This window comes from Ischnura elegans, chromosome 3 (assembly GCF_921293095.1).
Source record: "Ischnura elegans chromosome 3, ioIscEleg1.1, whole genome shotgun sequence".
In the NCBI taxonomy this organism is placed as follows: Eukaryota; Metazoa; Arthropoda; class Insecta; order Odonata; family Coenagrionidae; genus Ischnura; species Ischnura elegans.
Genome location: NC_060248.1, coordinates 30,837,758 through 30,863,019, shown reverse-complemented (window position 1 = coordinate 30,863,019; position 25,262 = coordinate 30,837,758). Strand labels below are relative to the sequence as shown.

The following is a 25,262-nucleotide window of genomic DNA, read 5'->3' as shown; positions in this document are numbered from 1 at the left end:
CTACTGGGCAGCAAAGGAGGGCAAGCCATGTCAAAAATTAAAGCTAAAGATGGAAGGATGCTAAGCAAGCAAGACGAGGTTCAGAGTACATGGAAGGAATAATCTTGAACACAGGATTTCAATGAGGAAATCGAAAGACCCCTTCATGATGTGGAAGCTAGCAAAGAGGTAGACTAGGACAATATCTTATCTGGGACAATATCTTCTGAAGAATGAAGCAAAAGAGTATGAGGTTTTTCAAACAAGTATGTAGGATATATGAGGAGTGGTCTTTGCTTGAGGATTTCCTGAAAACAGAATTAATGCTACTACCAAAAAAGAAGAAAGCCTTAGAATGAGACGACTATAGGATGATTAACCTCATATTGCATGAGGCAAAAGTATTGCAGAGGATTTTTAATAGGGATAGGGCAAACAAGTATTTAGGCATTGCAGTTATAATAACTCTTGCAAAGAGCAACATAGAAAATAAGCAGGTTTTGATTTTGATGGATTTTGAAAAAGCATTCAATCAAGTGTACTGAGTAAAATAAATGGATACTCACAAGAAAATAGGTATAGATTAAAAGGATAGGCGGCTCATTCATAACCTGTATTTGGCCCAGCCCGTGCAAGTAGCAGTAGCAGATGGAGAATCAGAATGGGGTAGCAATGGCTGAGGAGTGAGGCGAGGCATTGCTATTTGATGTGAACACAGATGATCGCAGGAGGGATGTGGGATGAGTTTGCTGCAAGAGATAAAGTGAGGTGTATGATGTTTAAATCAGTGAGATTCATGAATGATAAGGCATTGATTAGCCAATCAGCAAGACAGCTGCAGGCTCTGAAGGATGTAATTGATAAGAGTTGCAAGGAAAATGGCATGAGGATTAATCCCAAGAAGACCAAGACTATGCGGTTTTGTAAAGCATCATGAGCTACGATTGTAAGACTCAAGATTAAAGCAGGTGGGCACAAACTGGAGCAGGTGGAGCAATTCAACTATCTGGTCAGCATGGTGTGCTCACACGACGTGGAACAACGAGTCACTCCATCACGAAGCGGGCACATCCCGGGGTCCTTGCCAATTTGTCAGCCCAGATACCAAGAGCACTCTTGCAAAGTTTTTTTAAAATCAGTTTTATTCTCCAAACTCGGCTTATACCGCTCCACTTCCAGCAACAACACCACTCCTCTCCCGCTCCACCACTTTCGCAATGGCATCTCTCCCAACAATCCCCCCAACCAAACAAACAACCCCAGACCACCAGAATTCAACAAGAAAAACCTGGGCCTGCAGAGCCTTCTCCATCCAAACTCTGACACACCACAACAGGCACATAAGAGGGAAACAGATACAGTACTAAGGACATCAGGAAAACAACTGGGTTAGCGAAGGACGCAATAATGAACAGGAAAGAGATCAGAGGATTGTTGTGCAAGAGTTCAATAAAAGGCCAGAGAAGAGTCTGATCTGGAGTGCAGCTTTATACGATATGGAAAAATGGACGCTTAGGAAGGACTAGAAGAGACTAGAGGCTTGAGATGTGGTATGGGGAAGGTGAAATGGACGGATAGGATGAGAAACGACCAAGTGCTGGACATGGTGGGTGAGGAGAGACAGCTTCTGGATGAGATACATAGGAGACAGAGGGTTTGGATGGAGCGAGAACCAAGCAGAGAGAGGATGATGATAAGATTGTTGCAAGGAATGATGTTGGGTAAATGAGGGAGGAGAAGGAAAAAAGTACATAGTAATTTTAGATAGAACGAAAGGGGGAGGCTTCTATTGTGAATTGAAGAGGGATCTATGAGTTGAGGCGTGAGACAGGCCAGGGTGATGGACATTGCTCCATTTAAACATACCTTGGAGCCGTTGACATTGCTTCTTATTACCACATATAGGTCCTAAGAAGGGTAGTATAGAAAAGAAGCCTCAAGGAAACCTTGACTAGAAGACATAACAACCTTATCATCAACGATCCTTATCATCAGCAACAAATAACAGAATAATCATAAGGTAAGACTATCATTTTAAATTACATATGTTTATATGAAAGTTTTACACTACATGTGAATATGGGAAAATAAAAAGTCTATTAACAATTCAAATACTTATTTATAATCACAAAAAGTATACAATACACATGAACAAACAGATAAAATTCACATAGAAATTATCAAACTTTATACAATGTTTATACAATATAGTATGTAAATATTTTACAAATCTAATTTTACACTAGAAGTATATCAGAATGTTGGTTATGAATAAAGCAAATTAAAAATGCTTTTTATCTCATTGACGTTCATATATCAAAAAATATCATAAAAATAATATTCTGATTTCTATTTTCAATTTAACAAAGGTATACCATGATGAACACCATTTACTCCACCTCAAACCCACCTCAGTAGCTATTTCCCTCCAATGAAATCTACAGCAAAAAATCTTCAACTTACTGGGATCACTCATCAATAAATGCTAAAATATAAAATAATATATCTTTAAAGGTTAACAAAATATACTAATTTATTCTACCAACCAAATTGGCGATATTACTTTGTAACTGACAATCACTTAACAAAACATGTTCCCAGAGAGTTGACCCAAAATCAACATTTATCACTTTTGCTCCAAGAACAGAGAAAATTTCAAAATGAATTCTAGTGTAAAGCCTCAGGTCATCCATTACAAATGAAATCAATTTTATCAACAACGGCCATTAATATCAATAGATAGGAACAACAATAAAAGGATTTCTTCTTTTTCCCATTTTGTATTTCCTATTCAAAGTCTGCATGTCCTTTTATACACAGTACGGAGCTTCTTCATTCATGCAGTCCAAGTGAAGGCAGTTGAAGTGACAGCCATACTCAAATGCTAGCCCAGCAGCACAACCCTCATTAATTCATACAAAATAAGGGAGAATTGCATTCTACATGACCTAATTCAGCTACACAATCATCAACCATAATTTTAGATCACGTATCAGTCACAGTTAATTCCTCACAACACCAGTCCTTCGTAAGAGATTCCCTCTTCATCAGCCTCGAGGTATTCCATACGAGATCGCAAATGATCTAAGGTATTACTAAAATGCTTGTTGATCTGTTCTGTTTCATCGCCAGCTTCAAGATTTGGAAGTTGCTCTCTGATCCGTGCAATCAACTGATTCAGCATGCCAACAGTTATCTATAATCAAAGGACACAAGTAGATAATATACATGATTAAAATTAACATAAAATCCAAAAATTACCGACAATTATTACCTTGAAGTGCTATCCTTATACCCTAAGGAGGTAGCAAAAAAGTAGCACTTAATGAGTTTAAGCACATAAGTACTACTCATAAGCTATGAAGGAAGAAGAGGGTGCATACTGATAAACACAGTATGTGTCAATCATAAAGGGCCTTAAAAACCAACGTCTAACTGGTGACAGAAATAGTACGGTACTGTATTGGACAGCAAAGCAGGGTCAGCTCATTAAGCATAAAAATATAGAATGTTAGGCTTATGATGATGAATTGGAAGTTAGAAAACATAATGATGGAAATGAAGGAAGGATTAATTGATAAATGGGTATTTTTGAAGTCATATGGAAGGAAAACAAGTCAAAGTAGGGTAGCTTTAGTATTATGTGGGAACAATGGAGCAGGTTTGCAGGCATTAATTAGACCTCTTTATGTAGGATAACATGATGAAAATTGTTTGATTTCATAGCCTTTTCTTTTCCTAGCTTTGATAGGCTAACTCCTACTAACACAGGTAATGTCTAATACATTAAATGTATCAAATGACATTATAATTTCAGGAAACTTTGATTCACTTACATAAATTAGTGGCTTTATATTAGTGGCTTTAAATCTTTCATTCAATAAATACGTGGTTCTCTGCATCAAATCTTAATTTATCCATCCTCATTCTCACCACCGTCTGGCCATTTTGGTAGATTACAGGCGGTAAAAAAGTTAACCAATCAGTGAAGACCTGATATGCCAGTTTAATGCATTGGAGTGACGTAATGCAGAGACCTTTAAAGAACAAAGATGGCAGCTTTTGTTTACATCAAGAAATTTTGTCAACATTTCTTAGTTTTGAAAGATACATCTAGAATATGGGAAGAATTTGTCAATATTTAGAAGTCAGGTTTAAGCAAATAAAATTGAAGGCATTACCTAAGCTCTCTTTCTAACCCGGAAAACAAAAAATAATTTTTCAGGTCTTCTACAACTGGAAATTTGTTGTTGTTTCATAGCTTTAGCCAACTGTTCCACATAAAGGTGTATGGATATATTCACTTTGAGATGACTAAAGCAAACTAAACATTTCTTCTATGATACAAATCACTGAATAGAAGACAATGTAATGGGCTATTCTTGATTTTTGTCAAACCTTCAAACAATACATTAGTTTGAATGAGAAACATGAGCCAACATTACAGCATTGGCCAGCAGTCCATCAATTTTGATGAGATCGCCAATGCAATTCTTGCACTTTGCACAGATTTCCATGCTCTTGTTTTTATTGGAAAAGAATTTCTGCCTGCATTGCATTTCTGAAAGTTTACAGGCTACTCAGGTTTTTTGCATCGAATTATCAGGTCCCATCTGCATTCATTACCATCTTTTCCTTTTCAAATAATATCAATCAAGAGTTTCTTCACTATTGAAGACAACGAAAATATCATATCTATCCTTCACGAGAAAGAGTAACTGAGGGAAATTGTCAAAAACTCCAAATCACTCAAAATTAGAGAATGAAACTTTAGATTGCATTGATGAAAATATGGTGAAAAAATATATTGCTACGAGTATTATACAAGATTAGTATAACTATTCACACTGATATTAGAATAGGACATTAGCCATGATAGCGTGGAGAGTAGGAATCGAAAATGGCAGCTTTTTCACCTGTCACCTGAAAATTACACCTTTAGTAACAATAAATGTGATAAGATTTCCAGGATTTTAAATGTTGAAAAATTACAGATAGCAAAGGGCATAATTAAAATGGGCAGTATCCATTGAGTATACCCAGATAAGAGGCTAAAAATCCATTACACGTGCTCAACAATGTAAAAATGTGGATGCACTCTAAAATCTCTAGAAGTTGCAAACCTGAGATAAAAATTATTCCTATGTTTATAATTTTAGAAAAAAAGGATATATTAAAATACACCCTAAAGACCAGGTGATATGGTTCTGCTTCTTGAATGAAATAAACAAAGCTGCAGCAATTGTGGGAATGCTAATTTAGAGAAGGCCCACTAAATCTTTTTTTGTGAGTAAAAGTGATCAATAATGCTTACAAAGGCTATTCCAACAGGACCCAATATACCACTATAAACAATCATATCATCTATGATTTACAACACATATACATGTGTCAATGTCATCCATACACCTACAAATACATACTCCACTATCATCTTACTATATCGATCCCTCCACTGCATAAACGCTCAAAAATCGCCCACCGAATAGAATCCGCTCATCTAGATAGCCCTTATAGTACTAGATGAGTGGATTCTATTCGGTGGGCAATTGTTGAGTGTTTATGCAGTGGAGGTATCGATATTATTTTCACAACATTGAATGGTAAGCTTTATTGAATTTACACAAAATCAAGTAGACTGTTTCACTTATTGTATTATAACATAAAGGAGTTAAATCTGGAATTAAATTAGACTAAGGGATTAAATGCCTAGCACTAAAGGAAAAATATAGCATTGTCACTGGAACGTAACTCAAAATTCAAGAGTTTTAGCTCAATAGGATTAAAAGTCAGCTAAAATCAACTGTAATAGAAAATTCCGTGCTTGCTAAGCTAGAATAACAACTAACAGTGATGGAAAGGGGGGTCCAACCAAAAGTAAATCAAAGTGGTAGAGATTCATACCACAATATCCGACTACAAATTCAAATGGTCATATTTCATCATGTGACTTTCTATTATTGAAAATGTGGAAGAAAAGGAACCACAACACGACGACTGATTTGTAACTGATGTTTATCTTTTAAGTTAAGTCCAATAGAAGCAAAGCTTCATTCAATGCTGTTAAGCCGAAACTTGAGGAAAGATGAACCTACAGAACTGAAAGTAGTAGTCACTGAAACATATTCAAATTTCGATGCAGAATTTCCTGACTTACTTAGCCTTATGTATAAGAATCATGATATAGGAACAAATTTATATAAAATGCCACAAAAAAATTAACTACGATAACGATAAAAAATGGTAACCCAACCATTAAGATAATTAATGACTAATGAATAGATTACCTGGTCATTTCCTTTCTCATAGAAGTATATGTAATGGTTGAGAAGTTCGACGAAAAGCTGCACCTGGACGGAGGGATCCATACACTGACTGGCTATTCGCCCACCCTTCTTCAAGCACTCCAAAACACGCTTGCCATCACGCATCTTAAACAGAATAAGAGCAGCAATGACAACAATATCAAATGAAAGGTGCATGTAGAGCACAAAAATTCAATAACAGCCCATAATATTTTAAAGATCAAGCACTTGGCTGCAATTTAAAAACAATATATGCAAGGAAAATGTATTCAAGTGAAATAATTCCAATCCCAGATGCAAGCTGTGCAGCACATCTGAAGAAAAAAATGCAAATGTGGTCTAAGATAGCTCCCAAATCCATTATACTTCAGCTTATGAGGGATATTGAGTCTGGGAGGAGGTTAAGAGTGTGTTCTCAGGCATTTAATTATCCCATGTAATTCATAATGTAGGAGCTGAGGGTGCATTTTCAAAGATACTCTTATGGTCAGCAAGGAAAATTTATGAATTTTTATTCAGCCTGAGGAATTTCTTCTCCCCACAGCGTGAAATTCTCAGCTGCAAAATTTACAAGTGAATACTATTATTCCCACTCAAATTTCCTTATTTGAGGAGAGCTGACAATTTTATGTATATAGCTCATAATTGTCTTTGTCTCTGCATGGAACTTGATTTGACTGATATGAAAACTTGAATCAAGCTGGATAATGATGATCTTTATAATACTAAATAATAAATGTGTCCCAAGCGTGCACACGCCAAGAGATAAGCAAGATGTGGTCTGGCTAATAAAAATGAAAGGCACCCAATCAGATGACTTAGTTACTCCATCACACAATTGAGTGAACTGTGATTTTTCCAGTGCAACCAAGAATGATGCATATACAGCAGGAAGAACCCCCAATGGGATCCATCTGAAGCTCAAAATGTGGGAAAATACTAAGGACTGGATTCATGAAAGGACAATTATAATTTTTTATGATAATTATAGGATTCAGTCATGAAGTTCATGATAGGATGATTCAGTCATTAAGTCCTAGATTTACTTTCACAAAAGAAAGAAAAAAATTAACTTTCTGATATTTAGCAGAATAGAATTTCATCAGAGTAAATGCGCTGAGAGTAAATGCGAAAAGAGAACGCTTAAGACAATTCCACCGCATATTTTTATAAGTGGAAAATCAAAGCTTTTTTCACAATAGCTTAAAAACTATTAACATCTCCTTAAGGGCATCTCCTAATTTTGGCAGGTACTGCTGAGGTAAATGAATGTACTGACCAAGAGCTTGGAAGTGATAGCGAGTAGATAAAAGTCTAAAGTGCCAGCGATGGAGCCCACGTCTAGTACAAATGAATGATAGTCCCTAAGTGTACCATAGTAAGAGATGAATAATCAGGATTTCTAACCCAAAAGAAAAGACCTGGAACACCCAAAAGCCTTTTCCAATACCTTGAAGCATGTTTGCTGTTAGGGTCAGAATTTCTATTTAAAAAACACAACAGGATTCCACTGCAGCTGTTACCTTTGAGACTTGTGACGGTGTCTTTAAGATATCAGAACACTTTGTTCATCCTTCAACAATGCAATCCACAAAGCACCTTTTCTTAAAGAACCCCATTACAACATAGTGACCATTTACCCCATCACATGGAATTTGCCATATTGAGGTTTCACTGAAGCATCAGATGAGGTCCAAAAGAGTTAAAAATGTGAACAAGACTCACCTCCCCTCCATTTGTTGCCAAACTCTTCCCAGACCAAAACAAATGGGCACATGCAGCAACACCCCGACACTGATCAGGTTTTTTTAACAATTTCGAAGCTGCAAGGGCACACTGAGTACGTAATGGCTCATGGTTTTCTTCACAGAAACAGGAAGTTGCTTCAAATGCACCCGTAACCAAAGTGATAGCTGCAAGCTGAGCACGGCTATCAGAAATCTCATCCTCATACAGAGAAAATGCCTGAAAATTGCAAAAAATTATATTGAAGTAATCATGACTTAATATCGATATCAATAATAAATTGCACATTCAAATCAATAACTCCTTTCCCATTAGGTACAATCTTGTTGAGATAGAAAGTCATATTGTTGTGTTCCCAGAATGGGTCACGGAATTAGGGGCGTAAGTTACTCAGATTTTAGGATCTTCATGCCATCAGAGGTGGTCTCAGTAAAGAAATGCACACAACAACTCAAGTAAACTCCATTTAATACTAAGACATAGAGATACAGTTTTGGCTTACTCGTCGAAGAGCATGGTGTCTCTAGAGATGACGTAACAGGGGTTCACGGGCAGCAGTGAATGAATGCGAACAATGAAACTGCTGCCTTACATCCAAGCCTTCTGCTTTGCCACTGGGGCTCCAGGGCCCTAACAAGAGACTTAATGCTACTCCCACAATTATTCTACTATGTCCGTTCCTGTCAGGAATACTGGTTCTAAAACTCCAACCACAACAATTTAAAAAACAAGTCCAACTTTTAGCGAAAGAGGGAGTGAGTTGCCACAAAGAAGTGAGTCCAGCAAAATATTTGAAAGAGCAAGACATCCTATTGAGCAGATTTCATCATCAATCCACAGTCAGTTCAGGTAAAAAGAAGCATCCGTGGTCTCCAGATTTTGAGGTGACTAGACCTGGACTTGTTCAACTGAAAGGCAGGGTCAGAGAAGCTAGCCTAATGTCATGGAAGAGTGCAGTGTCCAAGGTCATTATACATATAAATAACGTATTTAGAAATTGAAGTGGCTATTGATCTTGCTACGTCATAGAAGAATAAAGAATTGAGAATTGTCCACGTCATCTTGGACAGGGGTAATTTTCAAATCCTAAGATTGGTTTGACACAGATCTCCACACCATTCTCCTGTCAACTTAACTTTTCACACCCACATATTTCTTCTCTTTCACATCCTTCTTTACCAGTTCCATACATTTTATTCGTGATCTTCCTTTTCCATCTCCTCTTGCCATCTGCCTGTTCCTCAACGATTGTCTTCATCAGACCATCATGCCTCAAATGTCTCAAGATATGGTCGATTAGGTAGTTTAGTCTCCTCATCAATTTTTACATGAGGCTTCTCTTCTCTCCTTCTAATCTTAGGACTTCCTCATTACTAACTCCGTCAATCCATTTAATCCTCATCAATCTTATGTAGCACCACATTTCAAAATAATCCCACACATCATGAATCTTGACCTTTTCCACTTGGGTATCGCGTGACACTCAGCATTGCCTATCTCACTACCAACTCGCATCAAGGTATTTAAAAATTAAATTCTGAGTGTATAACTGGAATAAGGGCTGCCTAATTCCAAGGACAAAGGGTTAAGTACCTATTATATGTCATAATATAGGTGAAAAGTTAAAGGGGACTACATTCAGACGGGGCTTGCACTTAAATTCGAGTTGGGACATTCCTTTCTATTCTTCAAATCCTCAAGTCCCTCAAATCTTGAAATAAATTTAAGATTAAAAAAACACAAGCCTCTGTGCTATTTTGACTATTAAAAATCTTTCTAATACAAAAATAAAATAAACACTCTCAGAATATACTCAAAAATATGAACTTATACGTAAACAAATATCATATTATTCACAATTTTCTTGAAAAATTTGGTGAATTCTATATTGAAAATAAATTAATAATAGTTGAAAATATACTAATATTTATTAAGGTTCTATAGATAAAATATATGTAGTTAAAATTAATAACAAACACCACAGCATTTTCTCCAACCACACCATCTGTTGGGAGAAGACCAAGGTCCTTTTTCAGATAGACAAATTTTGGGAAAGACTGGCAAGGGAGGACATTGAAATTCGACTGAACACCACCATGAACTGTGACACTGGCTACACACTGAGTGCCTAATGGAAACCAAAGCTGAGGAGCATCCGCGAGGAACAGGAAAAAAGGCGGAATTTCTCAACCAATCACGTAACTCCTGCCCTGGTTGATACCGCCGTCATCTGTATGTAAGGAGGACGATTTCCAAGATTCGATATACCCTGATGACGATGGACGACTCTTACATCGAAACGTCAGCCGAGATGGAGTTGGAGAACCTGACCCGGTGGAATTCCCGAGTAACCTTCCACGATTCATTTTGAGTACTTGGACAACAATTGATTCATGCTACATATCATATACAATTACATTATACAGTAGAACCTCACTTATGAAACTTTCAGCGGAAAACCAAAAAAAGTCTCATAAGTGAGGAAGTTTCATATGCGAGGTTTTTTGGTATTTAGCATGAAATCCTTTCCTATAGGGGCTGGTTTGTCTCCAGGATGCAATTACTCATTTGGAGGCAAGAAATTGAAGCCTAATGATCTTATTTTCTCAAAAGTAACACCCGAGATGATGTGTTACTTTAAGAGAAATTTAATTTTACATTCCTGAACAACTTTACCGACGGTTGAACAACTAGCATTTCTGGTACTAAGCTGCAAGGCTATCACACTGGAGAGATTTCGGAATGATGACACTAAATGTTCACAGAGAAGCCAATTTTTTTAAAAAGTTGACTCATAAAAAGCGGTTTTCAGGAAATTTTATTTAATAAATAATATTTATATATAAAAATTTTACCACCTATAGGCAAACCCCAGATTGGAGATTGAAGAAATGAAATACCTGAGGAAAGTCATCCAAATTAACCCCGTAATTATACCATTTTTCTGAACTGACGGCGGCTGACCTTGAGCGTGCTCGAAACCCACCCACTCTTCTAGCCAATCACAGAAGAGCGACAGGAGAAAGTGTGGAAGAGCCCGCAGTCTCTCTCCGAACTCCGAGCAGTGCACATCGCTCTCCAGCTAGCAGTGTTGCCAAGCCGAATCTTTGGAGATCGCACAGCACTCGTTCTGCCACCCCCAAAAGTACCGTTATTCCCAAGGATGGCAACGCCGGTCGGCCGGATGGAGGGGAGTGGAGGGGAAAAGGGAAGGGGATGGAGGGGTGGAAGGGGCAGCGCTTCTCATTGGCTAGTTTCTATTTTCCACCCAGCCGCCGTCAGTTCGGAAAAATGGTATAGGGAGCAAAATTTCACTAATGCATGACGAAGGCTTCACACCCTATGGACCCGGGTTAATGGCAGAGGCAGAAAGTTTTCAGAGATGGCTCTATCCCTGCTTGAGAGTAATGTGGACGGAACTTCCAGTGCAACACACTGTCCGGCAGATGGGACATTAAGCCCTGGTTAAGCCTATCGTTACAACCTGGCTAATTCCAACACAGGGTTTCTATATACTCCCTCTCTTACCTCATGAAACAAATGACCCCAGCTGTCAGTTTTCTCCCTCTAAATACCATGCGATAGATAATTGGAGCACCTGGCAGTGGCGTAATAATGGTTGGGGGATGAGGGGATGGATCCCACTCCAAAGCCTCAGAGAAATTTAAAAAAAATTTAAACACAAGTCTAGCTTTGATAAACAGCAACTGCATCTACTTAAAGTTATTTTATGTGCCAAAATGATGTAGAACATATTTACAGGCATGCCATTTTTTTTAATTTTACGGGAATCCCCATTGCCTCCGAGGGGTGGGGGGTGAAGCCGCCCCCCAGGTACTACCGTCACCCCCAAAGCATATCCCTAGTTACGCCACTGGTACCCCGGATATTCCGTGACTAAGTTCACTTTTCCGGTGCTTAGAATACTTTTAAGTGAGCATTTGAAATAATCGCGCAACTGCTGTCAGTGATGAATGGACAAAAATAGATTAAGAGCCCGGAAAAATATCCCCTCTCAATAATGTTTACGCACTAAAAAAGAATTTTCCCATGACATTTTAGTAATAATAGATTGAATCTACCGGGTATAGCTTTTCTGCCGGCATTCTTCCGTGAATTCAGCGCCGGGAACTTCGACTCACAAGCCGTGTGACTCATCTTCACGTAATATTTTGCTTCCCCATATCTGAAAACAACACCAGACTGTTTTTGTACTTCGATATAATGCTTATAAGTCGAAAGGAACTGCCTTATCTCTCGCGTTTTGAATTTGACTTTAATGATTACGTTACTACTGACGACGCGAGTTATTCTCCGAGGGCTTTCGTACTAACTCTCGTTCAGTTACAAAATAAACGCTTGCCACCAGGCAGTCAAGGTCAAACTATATTTCATTTAAACCCGCAGATACAAGTTGGGTCAGTTTTGATCTGCGCGCCGCGTAAGCCACTTTCCTCCGGCTCAATTCGTCCCGCGGATGAGGGATTAGCCCGCGGAATGAGTCCACGCATGCTGTTTTCGCCATCGTGTTGAATCACCAACGGCTTACGTCCATACTACAAATACGATAATCTTTTTTGGATGACCTTGGAAGCCAAAATTTTGATATGCGAGGATTTTAAACGGCTCATTTAGGTGTTATTTCGCTGGGCGACGGGAAGCATAACCTTGGAAAATTCTACACAATCTTCCGTTAGAGATAGATATTCCGGATTAACGATCATCTACTGCAGTTAAAATTAATATCTAATAAACAGCATCGCTCATAATTAAAACTTATTATTCTTCATTGACATATCTATGTAATAAGCGCATACTACCCCCATTCCTGTGACTAAAATCGGCGCGCCTACCGCAATCTTCTCGTAGATTAGTTCTCTGACAAGTCGTACAAGTGAGGTATTTTATCACATTGGACTGGAAAAATACGTTTCATAACCGAGGTCGTCGTATAGGTGAAGAGTTTCATAACTGAGGTTGGAAATACATGGGTTCATATGGGGTTATTCACCGGACCAAAAAAAATCGGCGTATAAGTGAGGTCATCGTATAACTGAGGGTCGTATAACCGAGGTTCTACTGTATATCCTATACAATTACAATACATTAACCATACTTACTTCTGACATAAAATCATATGCAACTGTTTCATGGTTCTCAAAGCCAATCTGTCCCGCAGCCAATGCTCCTTGCAGAAAGAGCCTAAGAGGAAGCTCAGCTAAGTCAGCTTTTACTAAAGCCATAATTGTCTGCCGAACAAAATGGAATATTTTTTCACATTTCTTTTCCCATAGCTCATCCTGAAAAAAATATATAATAGAATTAAAACTAAGAAAAATGAATAGACAGATACAGTTAAATCACATTATTAATAGAATGATAAAATACATAAATGCCAGAAGTATTTACTATGGAGGAAAACAAAGGAAGGCTTAATAAAAAGCATGATAACAAAATAAAACAAATGAGTATACATGAATGATGGACTGCAGATGAATGGATATTACTAATCACTAATAAGGAATTAAGGAACAGGTAAGGACAGAAGGAGAACGCTAATAATGGAGAACGATAATTGTTTGGCATCCCCATCGTAAAAAATGCCCCAGATATAATACGCCAAAATTTTTTCGCATGGGAATTGTGAGGTCTAGGACCCGATATTCAATTTTTACATTGTTGTTATGGGATATTATGCTTCGACTAACGTCATTTCGTTTATCGTCACATTTTTCAGGAACGGTAGGTGACGTTAAACGAGGACTCACTGTATCAACTTTATTGATTAGTATGACCAAATAATACAGAAAATGTGACTTAAAATAAAACATAATTACCTCATCTTTCAGAAGCTTATACTTGAAAGCTAACTGATATGCTTGGAACACAATTGGAGCCAGGGTGTGCTTTAAACGTCGGTTACCTCCAGCACCAAAATGCTTCCTTGCTATATTTAATATTTGGTATTGGTGATCTGGAATGTCAGATCTAAGCAAGTGAATGAATCTGAAATAAAAGGCAAAGAAATTGTGCATTCATTAGTAAAAGTAAAATACATATAGCTCCAGTTGTTCAAATCTCTTTATCCTTGATTATCATTTATGTATTAGGGTCAAGGTCATTACTGCCCAAAACACACATACACCAACTAGTCACTCAATACATACAGATGAACCAAATCATACATTCAAATATCCTGAAAAAATACAAGATAAGTCATATATATCTAAGTCTTATAAGTAAAATAGTTTAAAGCAATATTCTAACAAAATTAAAGCACTTGGTTCTGTATAGTATTCCACGGTTTAACCACCCAGGGGGGCTATGCTCGAAATTTTAGTCGTGCACGACTTCATTGTCGTGTGCGAGTCACGTGGTACGGAGCCGAGCGCTCTGGCCATTTGGTATGCTCGAGTTCCTTAGAGACGAATGCGACTGTCTCGTGCGCGACTCCAGCCGAGCGGGGACAGTCGAGTGGTCGAGACCCCTCGACTTACCCCTCGAGTGCAAGGAGAGTGCTTAGTGCTCATCATAATGAATGCATATTTGCCGCATGTGCTCGCAATTGGAGAGCTAGAATTGGCAAAATTAGATGCTTAGGATTCCACGAGTTTAGAATTCCGTTTTGGAAAAATAATTTTCTATTAGAACACAAGAAATTCGTGCGTTTATACCGGCTGAACAAATAACTTACAACGGACTTAATCGACGGCTTACGAGGTTTTGTGCGGGAATCGCCAAAATTTCGGCATTGACGTATGAAACTAAAGGAGTGCTCGTAATACATTGTAGAAGATTGTCTACATGCCATTAGCTATGACTTTTATGTGATAATTTTATTCTCCTGCAAGGAATTTTATTGATATAACACTATTTTTGAGTTTTGGTCTACAAAATTCCAAAGCATTTTAATGCCTAAGGTTCTTGCGGCGGTTCGCTTTTATACTGGAGGACCTCACCAGTCATTCGTTGGACAGGATGAGCACACTGCTATGTACCAATCTACGGCTGGCAGATGCATTACCGAAGTAACTCATGCCATAAACGCGCATTTAAGGGTCCGGTTCATGTATTGATTATTGATGGTGGACTATTCTAGGGTTGATTTTAATATATACATATTTATCTTTATGTATACTTGAGATGCTGACACGAAAACACTCAATGTAATGTTGGGTCCGGTGGGTCACTTTCAACCTGAGTCTACGATTTATGGCATTTCTATGGCAGAGTTTAGTGATTGCATTTAAATGGAGAAATAGTTGATGTTAATTCAATTACAGTAAAGGAAAGAGGGAATTTCATTCAGCGAAGCGAAGGTCTATAAATTAATGCCTTTAAGGAGTATTTTCACGAAATCTTGATGACGATAAAAAAACCAATTTAGCACTTTTCGGCCCATGCTGACGATTTTAAATTATAATCAAAGACGCTAGAGACTTTGGAGCGCTCTAGTTGTATGTTCTTTATAGTATAAATAATGATTGAGTAAATACATGAAACGTAAAACTTACGTGGTGGGAGCAGTAATTAACTTTGCCAATATTACGATATGCGTTCCAACAGTTTTAGGTATTGTACATTATCTATATTCCGTCATTTGTAGGAATGTAACGTATTGCTTCGCTTTTAAATTACCTATTACAAGAGGCGATAGGTATCTTTGGTTGACTATTGAAGTTTGGTTCCGAAATCAAAATATAATATAGTTAAATTTTCCAAAAGTAAATAAAACCAAAGCAAATGGGATGCTAAGTGGGATTGATGCACTATTATTGAAATATGTTCGTGGAAATTTTGATCACTTTCTACTTGTCTTCAATACCCTTCGTGAGCAGCAGAGAATGGGATTTATAATGAAAGTAACAAGAGGTCAAGAAAACAGAAAAAAGAAAATCTAATGAAAGTAACTCTCCTACCTTCGTAAATACCCTTGCAAGCATTCGTTCATGGGCACAAAAAGCACCGCTACTATTGAAAATGCATCTTGCTACCACATTTCAAAAGAATGCAAATGGCATCACAAAGATCCTCACACTCATTGATGCCGGTACCGGTGCTCACGAATTTCGTTTCAAGCAATGCTGAATTTACTTCACCATACTAACCAAACACCTTACGGGACTTAAAAATAGGTTTATTAATTATAAGACCATTGAGCACGTACCGTGTATTCCAACGGAAGAAAGGGGCAAATAAACAGAATGATTGCTCGAAACAAGAAAAAGTTTAATGAATTATTCGTCATAAAACTACATACATTTCATTTCAACACGGGAAAATCTTCATTCCTTCAGCGGTATATCACAAATTTACACTGATCCAGTATATTTAGTCCGAGTCATATCAACGCTAAGATGTTTGAAGTAACATGCAAATGGTAAGAGAATGCAAACATTAACACTTCCATGAACATCGCACAAGAAATTGATATTATAAACCGTAAAGTATGTCACACGAGTTCACAATCACAACACTAGCGATGATTCCTTTTATTACATCCACGTAATTTATGCTTTCGTCAACGAATGTATTTTAAATGGCCCAAAATGTGATTTCAAGCGACAAAAAGATTTTCTAATTAAATAATTACCCTTTTGGAAGTCGTGGACTTACGGCGAACAATGAGGCAAACGATGTAAACAAGCCGTGGCTGAAGTTGAACGTACATTGTTACAATACTAATAAAAATAATTTTGTCACTACTAATCACAAGAGTATAATCATTACAGGCGTAGGTAAACAAGTACGTAGCACACAAAATCCTCTTCAAGACAGTTATACTCTAAAATTCCGATATATAGAGCACCAAAAGTTAGCGATATTCTTCCATCGACGGCTGTTGAACCCTTGAATATAAACGCTTCTTTACTTAGGCAAGAAAAAATCCGATAGAAAAACGGAAAAATGTCCGAACACGAACCACATCGCACCAACTGGAGTAAGAAATTGAGTCCGCAGTGTAATTAAACATCGTAAATATCTTACAAAACTGTGATCAACTCTTTTTAACTTCTTCCTGGGCTGCGGAGTATTCTATGGCGTTTTCGGAGTCTCATTTGTCACAGAAATTTGCTGTTGCTATTTGAAATTAGCTGTTGTTTACTTCTCGAGCGCTCGTTTCTGCGACGTTGCCACTCACCCTTCGTGTCACTCGAGCGGCCTATGTCGCACTCGGCCGACTTCGTCTCAAGCATACCGATCTCCGCTCGACTCGGGATACCACTCGACATCACCACTCGCTTCGTTGCCGAGCGCTCGGATAAGTCGAGCGGTTTCGAGCATAGACCCCCAGGAACCAGTTGCACTGAGATTTACAATAACATGATGCTGCTTGCTAACCCAGTACAGCCAGTATTTACTTTATATCCACACAGAACAAGGGAGAGGGCAGGAAATGAAATACTATGTCAATCTCAATCCTATACACAGTACTTGGGATTAACTTTAGCAGCAAAATCTCTTTTTAAGAGGGAGTGGGTCGTAACCCCTGAGGCTCTATATTCCCTACATGTTTACTTTCCAATCAAATGCAAAATTACAAGTTTACGAAGAAGAAAGCCTAAAAAAAAGTATATTTCCTTAACCCTTAAACATTCAAGTAATTTTTTGATGGCCATATTAGTTTTCCCATCCAGGGCTCCTTTCAAATTGCTAAGAGAGTTTGATAAACATTGGTTTATAAAATTCTGTGGCTTTATACTGGCCTGAGGCCTCTCTCAAGCCTTTGTGCCCATATGGGCAAGCTTGAAATTCACATACATAACTAAGTTCACAAGTGGGCTCTAGTACATTACCATTTTTCACATTATACCATGAGTTTCCCTCCACTGAGACTTAAAGCCTTGTTTTCACACATCAGTGTGACTGTTGCCACAATAAGAGCAGCTTATCAGAAACAGGAACATTAGCATGGCCTACAATGCCTCCTTATTCACCATCTTTCAGCTCATCATGGATACCAAATATGGCAAGGGAGTAACAGATTATTATCAGGCATTTATTCCTCCGATTTCCCTTGCATTTTGAATACTTTTGACAAGAAAGGGGGAATATTGGGATATATTACATATTTTAATATGAATTGCATCTAGTTAATATTATTTAAGCAGAATTCTTAATTTAAAGTGGAATTGGAAGTTGTCAGAAATAACATCCATAGTGCGTCACTCGGGTTTATTATATAGGATATAGGATATTTTGGAGGCCTGTCAAGGTCTAAGTTCAAATATTTGTTCCTCTGGATTCCACTGGTCCACAGAAACAAAAATCACACCAACTAAAATGTCAATCCTCCCACTATCGTACCAATAAACAAAGTTTAAGATACTCCAAGTACTCTAGACTTCTGAGAACGCTTTATTATCATCCTGTGATGATGCAACCCACAAATCGCCTAAGTATACTGATCTCCCTTAGAACGAAGACATTATTTTTGTGGTGATTTTACTGCATTCAGCAGCGTATTTTCAAAGTTTGAAATGTTAATGATCAGTTAAATCAATTTTTTCAATGCTTGAAATACTTTACTTTGGAGAAAGGCATCCCCACATTTTGGGCAGATGTTGCAGAGGTAAATAAATGCAATGACAAAAAGCTTGGAAGTGATGGTATACAGATGAGAGCTTACGAACCCACTGAGTCCAGTGTTGCTTCTAACATGTACAAATGAATAAATCTCCCAAACAGACCCACACCAAGAGATCAATGATCAGAATTTCTAACCCAAAGGAAAAGACCTGGAACACATGAAAGCCTACTCTGTTACCATGAAACATGTTTCCTTTGCCACTGTAGATATAATATGTTGTCTTCAAAAAATATATCAATAGAATGCTGATTATGAATATCAATAGGACAAAAGAATACCCTCAGCATCTGCTATATTTGTGGCTGGAATCTTCAAACTACATGAACTATTCTCCCATCCTGGACCAACGCAACCCACATAGTACACAAGTACAAAGGGTAGCATGTGATAGTGTCACATAAAAAAAAACACTATTGGAATTAAAGTGGGAAACTCTACCAACTATCTTTTCCCTCAAAACATGGGAGTAAAATCACATGAGCCCTGGAAACTGATTGAAAAGACCCATACACTAAGGGTGGGTGTCATATTTTATTATTTTTAGTTCCTAATCAAATTTGAGAGAGGAGCTGTTATTTCCATCTCCAGCAAGTACAGAAACCCATAGATTTGATGAGACTGTGGTGCAATTTCCCTCTCCTCTTTCCCCTGCTTCTTTCAACTTCAATCTCAGCAGCAACAAAAATCAATAGCTTTGTTTGGAGAGAACTATTACAGCTGCCCTTGAACACTGTGATAGGACTGTATCTAAAGATACCTTGCCATATGCCTTAACATATGCTATGCAGATGTATTAGTAGATAGAATACAAAGATGCAATACCTTCCCAGAAGTGCCTGTTCCTCTGCAAAGTCCTCAGGGTCTTCCTCCTCAGCAGGTTGATCCTTCTGGTCTTCAATCAATGGGGATATCATTGTCAAGATTGCATCAACCTATGATAAAGGCAAACAAGAATTATAAACCAAATTCAAAGCATAACTTGCCACCTACTGCCACACTTGGAACCACACTTGCCCAAGCCAGGAACATGTAATGGTACACATTGGAAGACTTTGGTTGTGACTGTTGTTCAAAATGTGAATTTTGGCTTTCAGTTAGTTCAACAGATTGCCCACATATAAGTGAAAATTATTAAACAAAATTGACAAAAACCGTTTTACAAAGAAGAAATGAATATGAAGCAGAATAAAATATTTAAGACTAGAAATCTAGAACTGGTTGGAGCATTTCCAGACCATTGAATTATTTTAATAGGTAACTTTTTTTTAGTATTCTTTGACAGCATATGTACCTGGTAATACAACAAAACTTACTGAATAGAAATCAACTTAGAATAAAATCTATCATACGAACTTCTAATTTCTTAGTCCCATACAGTTCGAAATAAAATGAGTCCAATATAATCATAAATCTGATAGAGGCAGCAATTTATGTAAGCATTAAAAGAAGCTGGAATGAATAGGAGAAACCTCAGCTTGGACCCAAGGCAAGTATAGATGAAGCTAGTTTTAGTGGCGTAGAGAGAGAATTTCATTATATCTATTGATCGACAGTATATCATCAACCAACCTATGATCAACACATACATAAATATGGATATAGCGAGGCCCAGAAGTATTTGGTATGCACGCTATATTATGAGATATATATCACCTTAAAGGGGTGCATAGCAAGTTCACTAGAAAGTAAACAGGGGCACCCATTTACCTGCAAAAATAATGACTCAAAAAACAGGTATACAATGTTTATTTTAACAGCCACCAAAAATCTAACCATCAATAATACAATGCCCATAACTGCACAAATTAAAACACTTGGCATAACACAAATCAATGATTACCTGGCTTGTGGGCACGGATTCTTTCCAAAAGATTTCCAAAATTAATGCAGCTTAGCTTCATGCAGTGAGAAGACTAAATCTGCATGCCAGGCTGCCTGCCATGGATCAGGGGCAATGCCGAAATCTCTCAAAGGCCGAGAACCAGGCTGATCAATGACACACGGGAGCTGGGCACAGATCTCACCACAAAATAATGCATTTTCTAGCAGAAACGATATACAACTACAAGAGCAAATGTAAGATATGCCACGTCTATGTGATGAAAAATCCAAGTATCGCCTTAAAATCAAAAACTTGCCTATCCCACACTGCAGATCCAAAGCCTATGGCTCAGCATGACTGCCGCCACGTTACACTGAAACTACCTAGGGTGTGGTGCTCACAGAATCATCTCATCACGTGGAAATTAAACATACAGTAGAACCTCACTTATGAAACTTTCAGCGGAAAACCAAAAAAAGTTTCATAAGGGAGGAAGTTTCATATGTGAGGTTTTTCGGTATTCAGCATGAAATCCTTTCCTATAGGGGCCGGTTTGTTTCCAGGATGCAATTACTCATTTGGAGGCAAGAAATTGAAGCCTAATGATCTTATTTTCACACAAGCAACACCACAGATGATGTGTTACTTTAAGAGAAATATAATTCTACATTCCTGAACAACATTATCCACGGTTGAACATCTAGCATTTCTGGTACTGATCTGCAAGGCTATCATACTGGAGAGATTTCGGAATGATGACACTAAATGTTCACAGAGAAGCCAATTTTTTAAAAAAGTTGACTCATTAAAAGCAGTTTCAGGAAATTCATTTCACCACCTATAGGCAAACCCAAGATTGTAGATTAAAGAAATGAAATACCTAAGGAAAGTCATCCAAATTAACCCCATAACTAGGGAGCAAAATTTCACTAATGCATCACGAAGGCTTCACACCCTATGGACCAGGGTTCATGTCATGGCCGAGGCAGAAGGTTTTCAGAGATGGCTGTATCCCTGCTTGAAAGTAGTGTGGACGGAACTTCCAGTGCAACACCATGTCCGGCAGATGGAACGTTAAGCCCTGGTTAAGCCTATTGTTACAACCTGGCTAATTCCAACACAGGGTTCCTATACTCCCTCCCTTACCTCATGTCAAAAATGACCCCAGCTGTCGGTTTCCTCCCTCTAAATAGCATGCCATAGATAATATGGAGCACCCGGCAGTGGCGTAATTATGGTGGGTCGATGAGGGGATAGATCCCCCTCCAAAGCCGCAGAGAATTGAAAAAAAAAATTAAAACAAAAGTCTAGCTTTGATAAACAACAACTGCATCTACTCAAAGTTAAATTTTAGGTGCCAAAATGATGTAAAACATATTTACAGGCATGCTCTTTTTTTAAATTTTCCGGGAATCCCCGATGCCTTGGGGGGGGGGAGGGGGGGCGCCCCTCAGGTACTACCATCACCCCCAAAGCATGTTCCTAGTTGCGCCACTGGTATCCGGGATATTCCGTGACTAATTGTAAGACTTTTCCGGTGCTTAGATCACTTTTTTTAAGTGAGCATTTGAAATAACCGCGCAACTGCCGTCAGTGATGATTGAACAAAAATATATTAAGAGCTCGAAAAAATCTCCCCTCTCAAAAATGTTTACGCACTAAAAAAGAATTTTTCCGTGAAATTTTAGTAATAGTAGATTGAATCTACCGGGTATAGCTTCTCTGTCGGCATTCTTACGCGTATTCAGCGCCGGGAACTTCGACTCACAAGCCGTGTGACTCATCTTCACGTAATATTTTGCTTACCCATATCTGATCACAACACCAGACTGTTTTTGTACTTCGGTATAATGGTTATAAGTCATTCCAGAGTCGAAAGGAACTGCCTTATCTCTCGCGTTTTGAATTTGACTTTAATGATTACGTTGTGACTGACGACGCGAGTTATTCTCCGAGGACATTCGTACTAACTCTCGTTCAGTTAAAAAATAAACGCTTGCCAGCAGGCAGACTCAAGCTAATAGCTACTCAAGGTCCAACTTTGTTTCATTTAAACCCACTGAGATACAAGTTAGGTCAATTTTGTTCGGCGCGCCGCGTAAGCAACTTTCCCCCGGCTCAATTCGTCCCGCGGATGCGGGATTAGCCCGCGGAATGAGACCATGCATGCTGTTTTTACCATCGTGTTGAATCACCATCGACTTACGTCTATACTGCAAATACGATAACCTCTTTTGGATGACCTTGGAAGCCAAATTTTTGGTACGGGAGGATTTTTAACGGCTCATTTAGGTGTTATTTCGCTGGGGCGACGGAAAACATAACCTTGGAAAATTCTAGACAATCTTCCGTTAGAGATAGATATTCCGAATTAACGATCATCTACTGCAGTTAAAATTAATATCTAATAAACAGCATCGCTCATTATTAAAACTTAGTATTCTTCATTGACATATCTATGTGATGAGCACATACTACCCCTGCTCCTGTGACTGAAATCGGCGCGCGTACCGCAATCTTCTCGTAGAGCAGTTATCTGAAAAGTCGTATAAGTGAGGCATTTTATCTCATTGGACTGGGAAAATACGTTTCGTAACCGAGTTCGTCGTATAAGTGAAAAGTTTCATAACTGAGGTTGGAAATACATGGGTTCATATGGGGTTATTCACCGGACCAAAAAAAATCGGCGTATAAGTGAGGTCATCGCATAACTGAGGGTCGTATATCCGAGGTTCTACTGTACTTCACAATTCTTATTTCTTGAAGAGAAATTCATCAATTATCATCATCAATCACCAATTCATACTGGAAAAGTCCACCAAGTTACCAGAGTGCCATATCATGCAAGAAAAATACTGTTATAACCTGACTTATTTTTCTAGCCAATTAAATTCTCACTCTGTTTGGATGCGTGGCTATTTTGCTAGCCGATTAAATTCTCATTGCATGCATACTCTTTGTTCCATGCATGGCTATTGTTCTGGCCGATTCAATGCTAGATCTCTGCATCCTCTTTATTTGATGCCTGGCTATTGTTCTACTGACCTGGTCCGTCTTATTCAGCTTTTTTTTTAATTAATGCACGAGTCTCATTGTGAGTGAGGAACATTCCATTACGCCTGTACTGTACTGATTGTGCTGATAGTGGGGAATGCATTTTTGACAGCCGGTACGAGTGCGTTTTTCAGAAAAGAATGCGCATGAGTGAAAAGTTCTAGAACGCACGGGGGGCAGTCGGAGGCCGCAATTCCTTAATAACTGCACACAACATTCACTTGAGGTCATTTCCTCAAGAGTCGGAGCCCGCATAGCGTGTACCTGCAGGACTGTGGAAGTGAAGCTCTTCGACTGACCCTGAGAATCCGAGGGAAGAGATCACTCTTTCATAACCAACAGTCTAAAATACACTCCTTGCGGCAAACTCCGTATTTCTCACCAATAAACTTTTATTTCTCACCGATACTGTCCCTCCAAGAGGACCACCTTCACAGTCCAGAATCCCTCAGCGTCAGTCAAGATCCTAAGTCTGAGTCGCCCCTTGTCCAGCTGTCCACGAGAGGACATAACAATAACAACAACATAACGTTCAGATGCAGAGGCTATTCACCCACCAAATATTGATAGCCTTCGTTGGCAAATTTTTGCTGCTTAAGTTACAGCAAAAGCAATCTTATTCCTCAGAGAAATAGCACCGATGAAAATGAAAAGAGGTATATGAAGAGGAAAATGGGAATTGAGGGGCTTTATCCTTCACCTTCAGATGTATAGGGAGTGATTTTCCGAGGATAATGAGCACTCATTAAAGCAAGCTTCCACTCTTGTTCTCACCTCCTTTTGAAGCTAAGGTAGCCGATATTTACCAAGATGATATCACTCAAAACTAGATCTACTTACCTGATCATGGGCGGATACTAATGTTTCATTTTCCAAAGCATTAGCAACTAAATACGCAGAGAGAGTTTTACGGCCTCTATAATCAAAGTGAGACAAAAGAGAGGCATAATTTTCCAATCGGAGGACAGTCAGCAAGTCATTGTAGCTATCAATTGGAATTTTCATTAACTTTGTCAGCTCTCTGGATACTGCACTGTTGTACTCCACCCTGTAAAACAAATTCTACATCAATTCACTGGAACACTTACTTATGATAATAGCAAATGTATTAATATGTATCCCTTTGATGATTCCATTCACTGATCAAACTATGCATCTTAAACCATGTCTAGGAATTTTTGAGAAGATTTGATAGGTAGCAACAGAAGAACAGACATTCCGTCAGTCATTACTTTACAAAGAGAACTACTTCTGGAAAATTAAAAAAAAAATTCATGATAACCTCATGGTTAATTAGAGTCAGCAGATATGGAAGAAATCATTTTTGGCAGACTTGTACTTCTCAAAGCTTGAAAAAATTGACAGAATGGTTATAAAAATTAATTACAATTATTCTCATTGTGATAGGCATTGTTTTTGTTACTATTAATTTTCAATTGATAATATTACAGACTGATCAATAATCATTGCTCTCAACAATCACATTAAATACCCTCGTGGAATATATAGATGAAAATGATGCAATGCAGTTATTCGTATATTTGACCATGTCCCACCAATTTTAAAAAGCTGAAAAAAATTGGGACTACACTTTGATGTAGGGGTAACAATGTATTTTTTTCTCTCTTAATGTCACCTATCGATAGCAAAATTCAGGTCCAGCTTAAGGTTGTGAGTGGGAAAATGGAGGGAGCAGGGTGGCAGGGAATTGAAGAAGTGTCTGATTTTTAGACAGGGTCAATGAAAACTTCAACGGTTACCAGTC

At 38.2% G+C, this 25,262-nt stretch overlaps 1 protein-coding gene across 3 annotated transcripts in view; it reads right to left on the bottom strand.

The window, feature by feature from the left end:
- Positions 1–2,078: 2,078 nt before the first annotated feature.
- The window catches only part of LOC124155625 (vacuolar protein sorting-associated protein 35), a 40,782-nt gene continuing 17,598 nt past the window's right edge, over positions 2,079–25,262 (bottom strand). For all 3 annotated transcript variants that reach the window (XM_046529617.1, XM_046529618.1, XM_046529616.1), the window contains exons 9-15: positions 24,338–24,545; positions 19,444–19,553; positions 13,868–14,036; positions 13,151–13,330; positions 8,010–8,249; positions 6,267–6,410; positions 2,079–3,175 (exon numbers count right to left, since the gene is read on the bottom strand). In XM_046529617.1, coding sequence (XP_046385573.1) covers positions 2,990–3,175; positions 6,267–6,410; positions 8,010–8,249; positions 13,151–13,330; positions 13,868–14,036; positions 19,444–19,553; positions 24,338–24,545 — 1,237 coding nt within the window. In that variant the 3' untranslated portion in view covers positions 2,079–2,989. The remainder of the gene's footprint in view (positions 3,176–6,266; positions 6,411–8,009; positions 8,250–13,150; positions 13,331–13,867; positions 14,037–19,443; positions 19,554–24,337; positions 24,546–25,262) is intronic.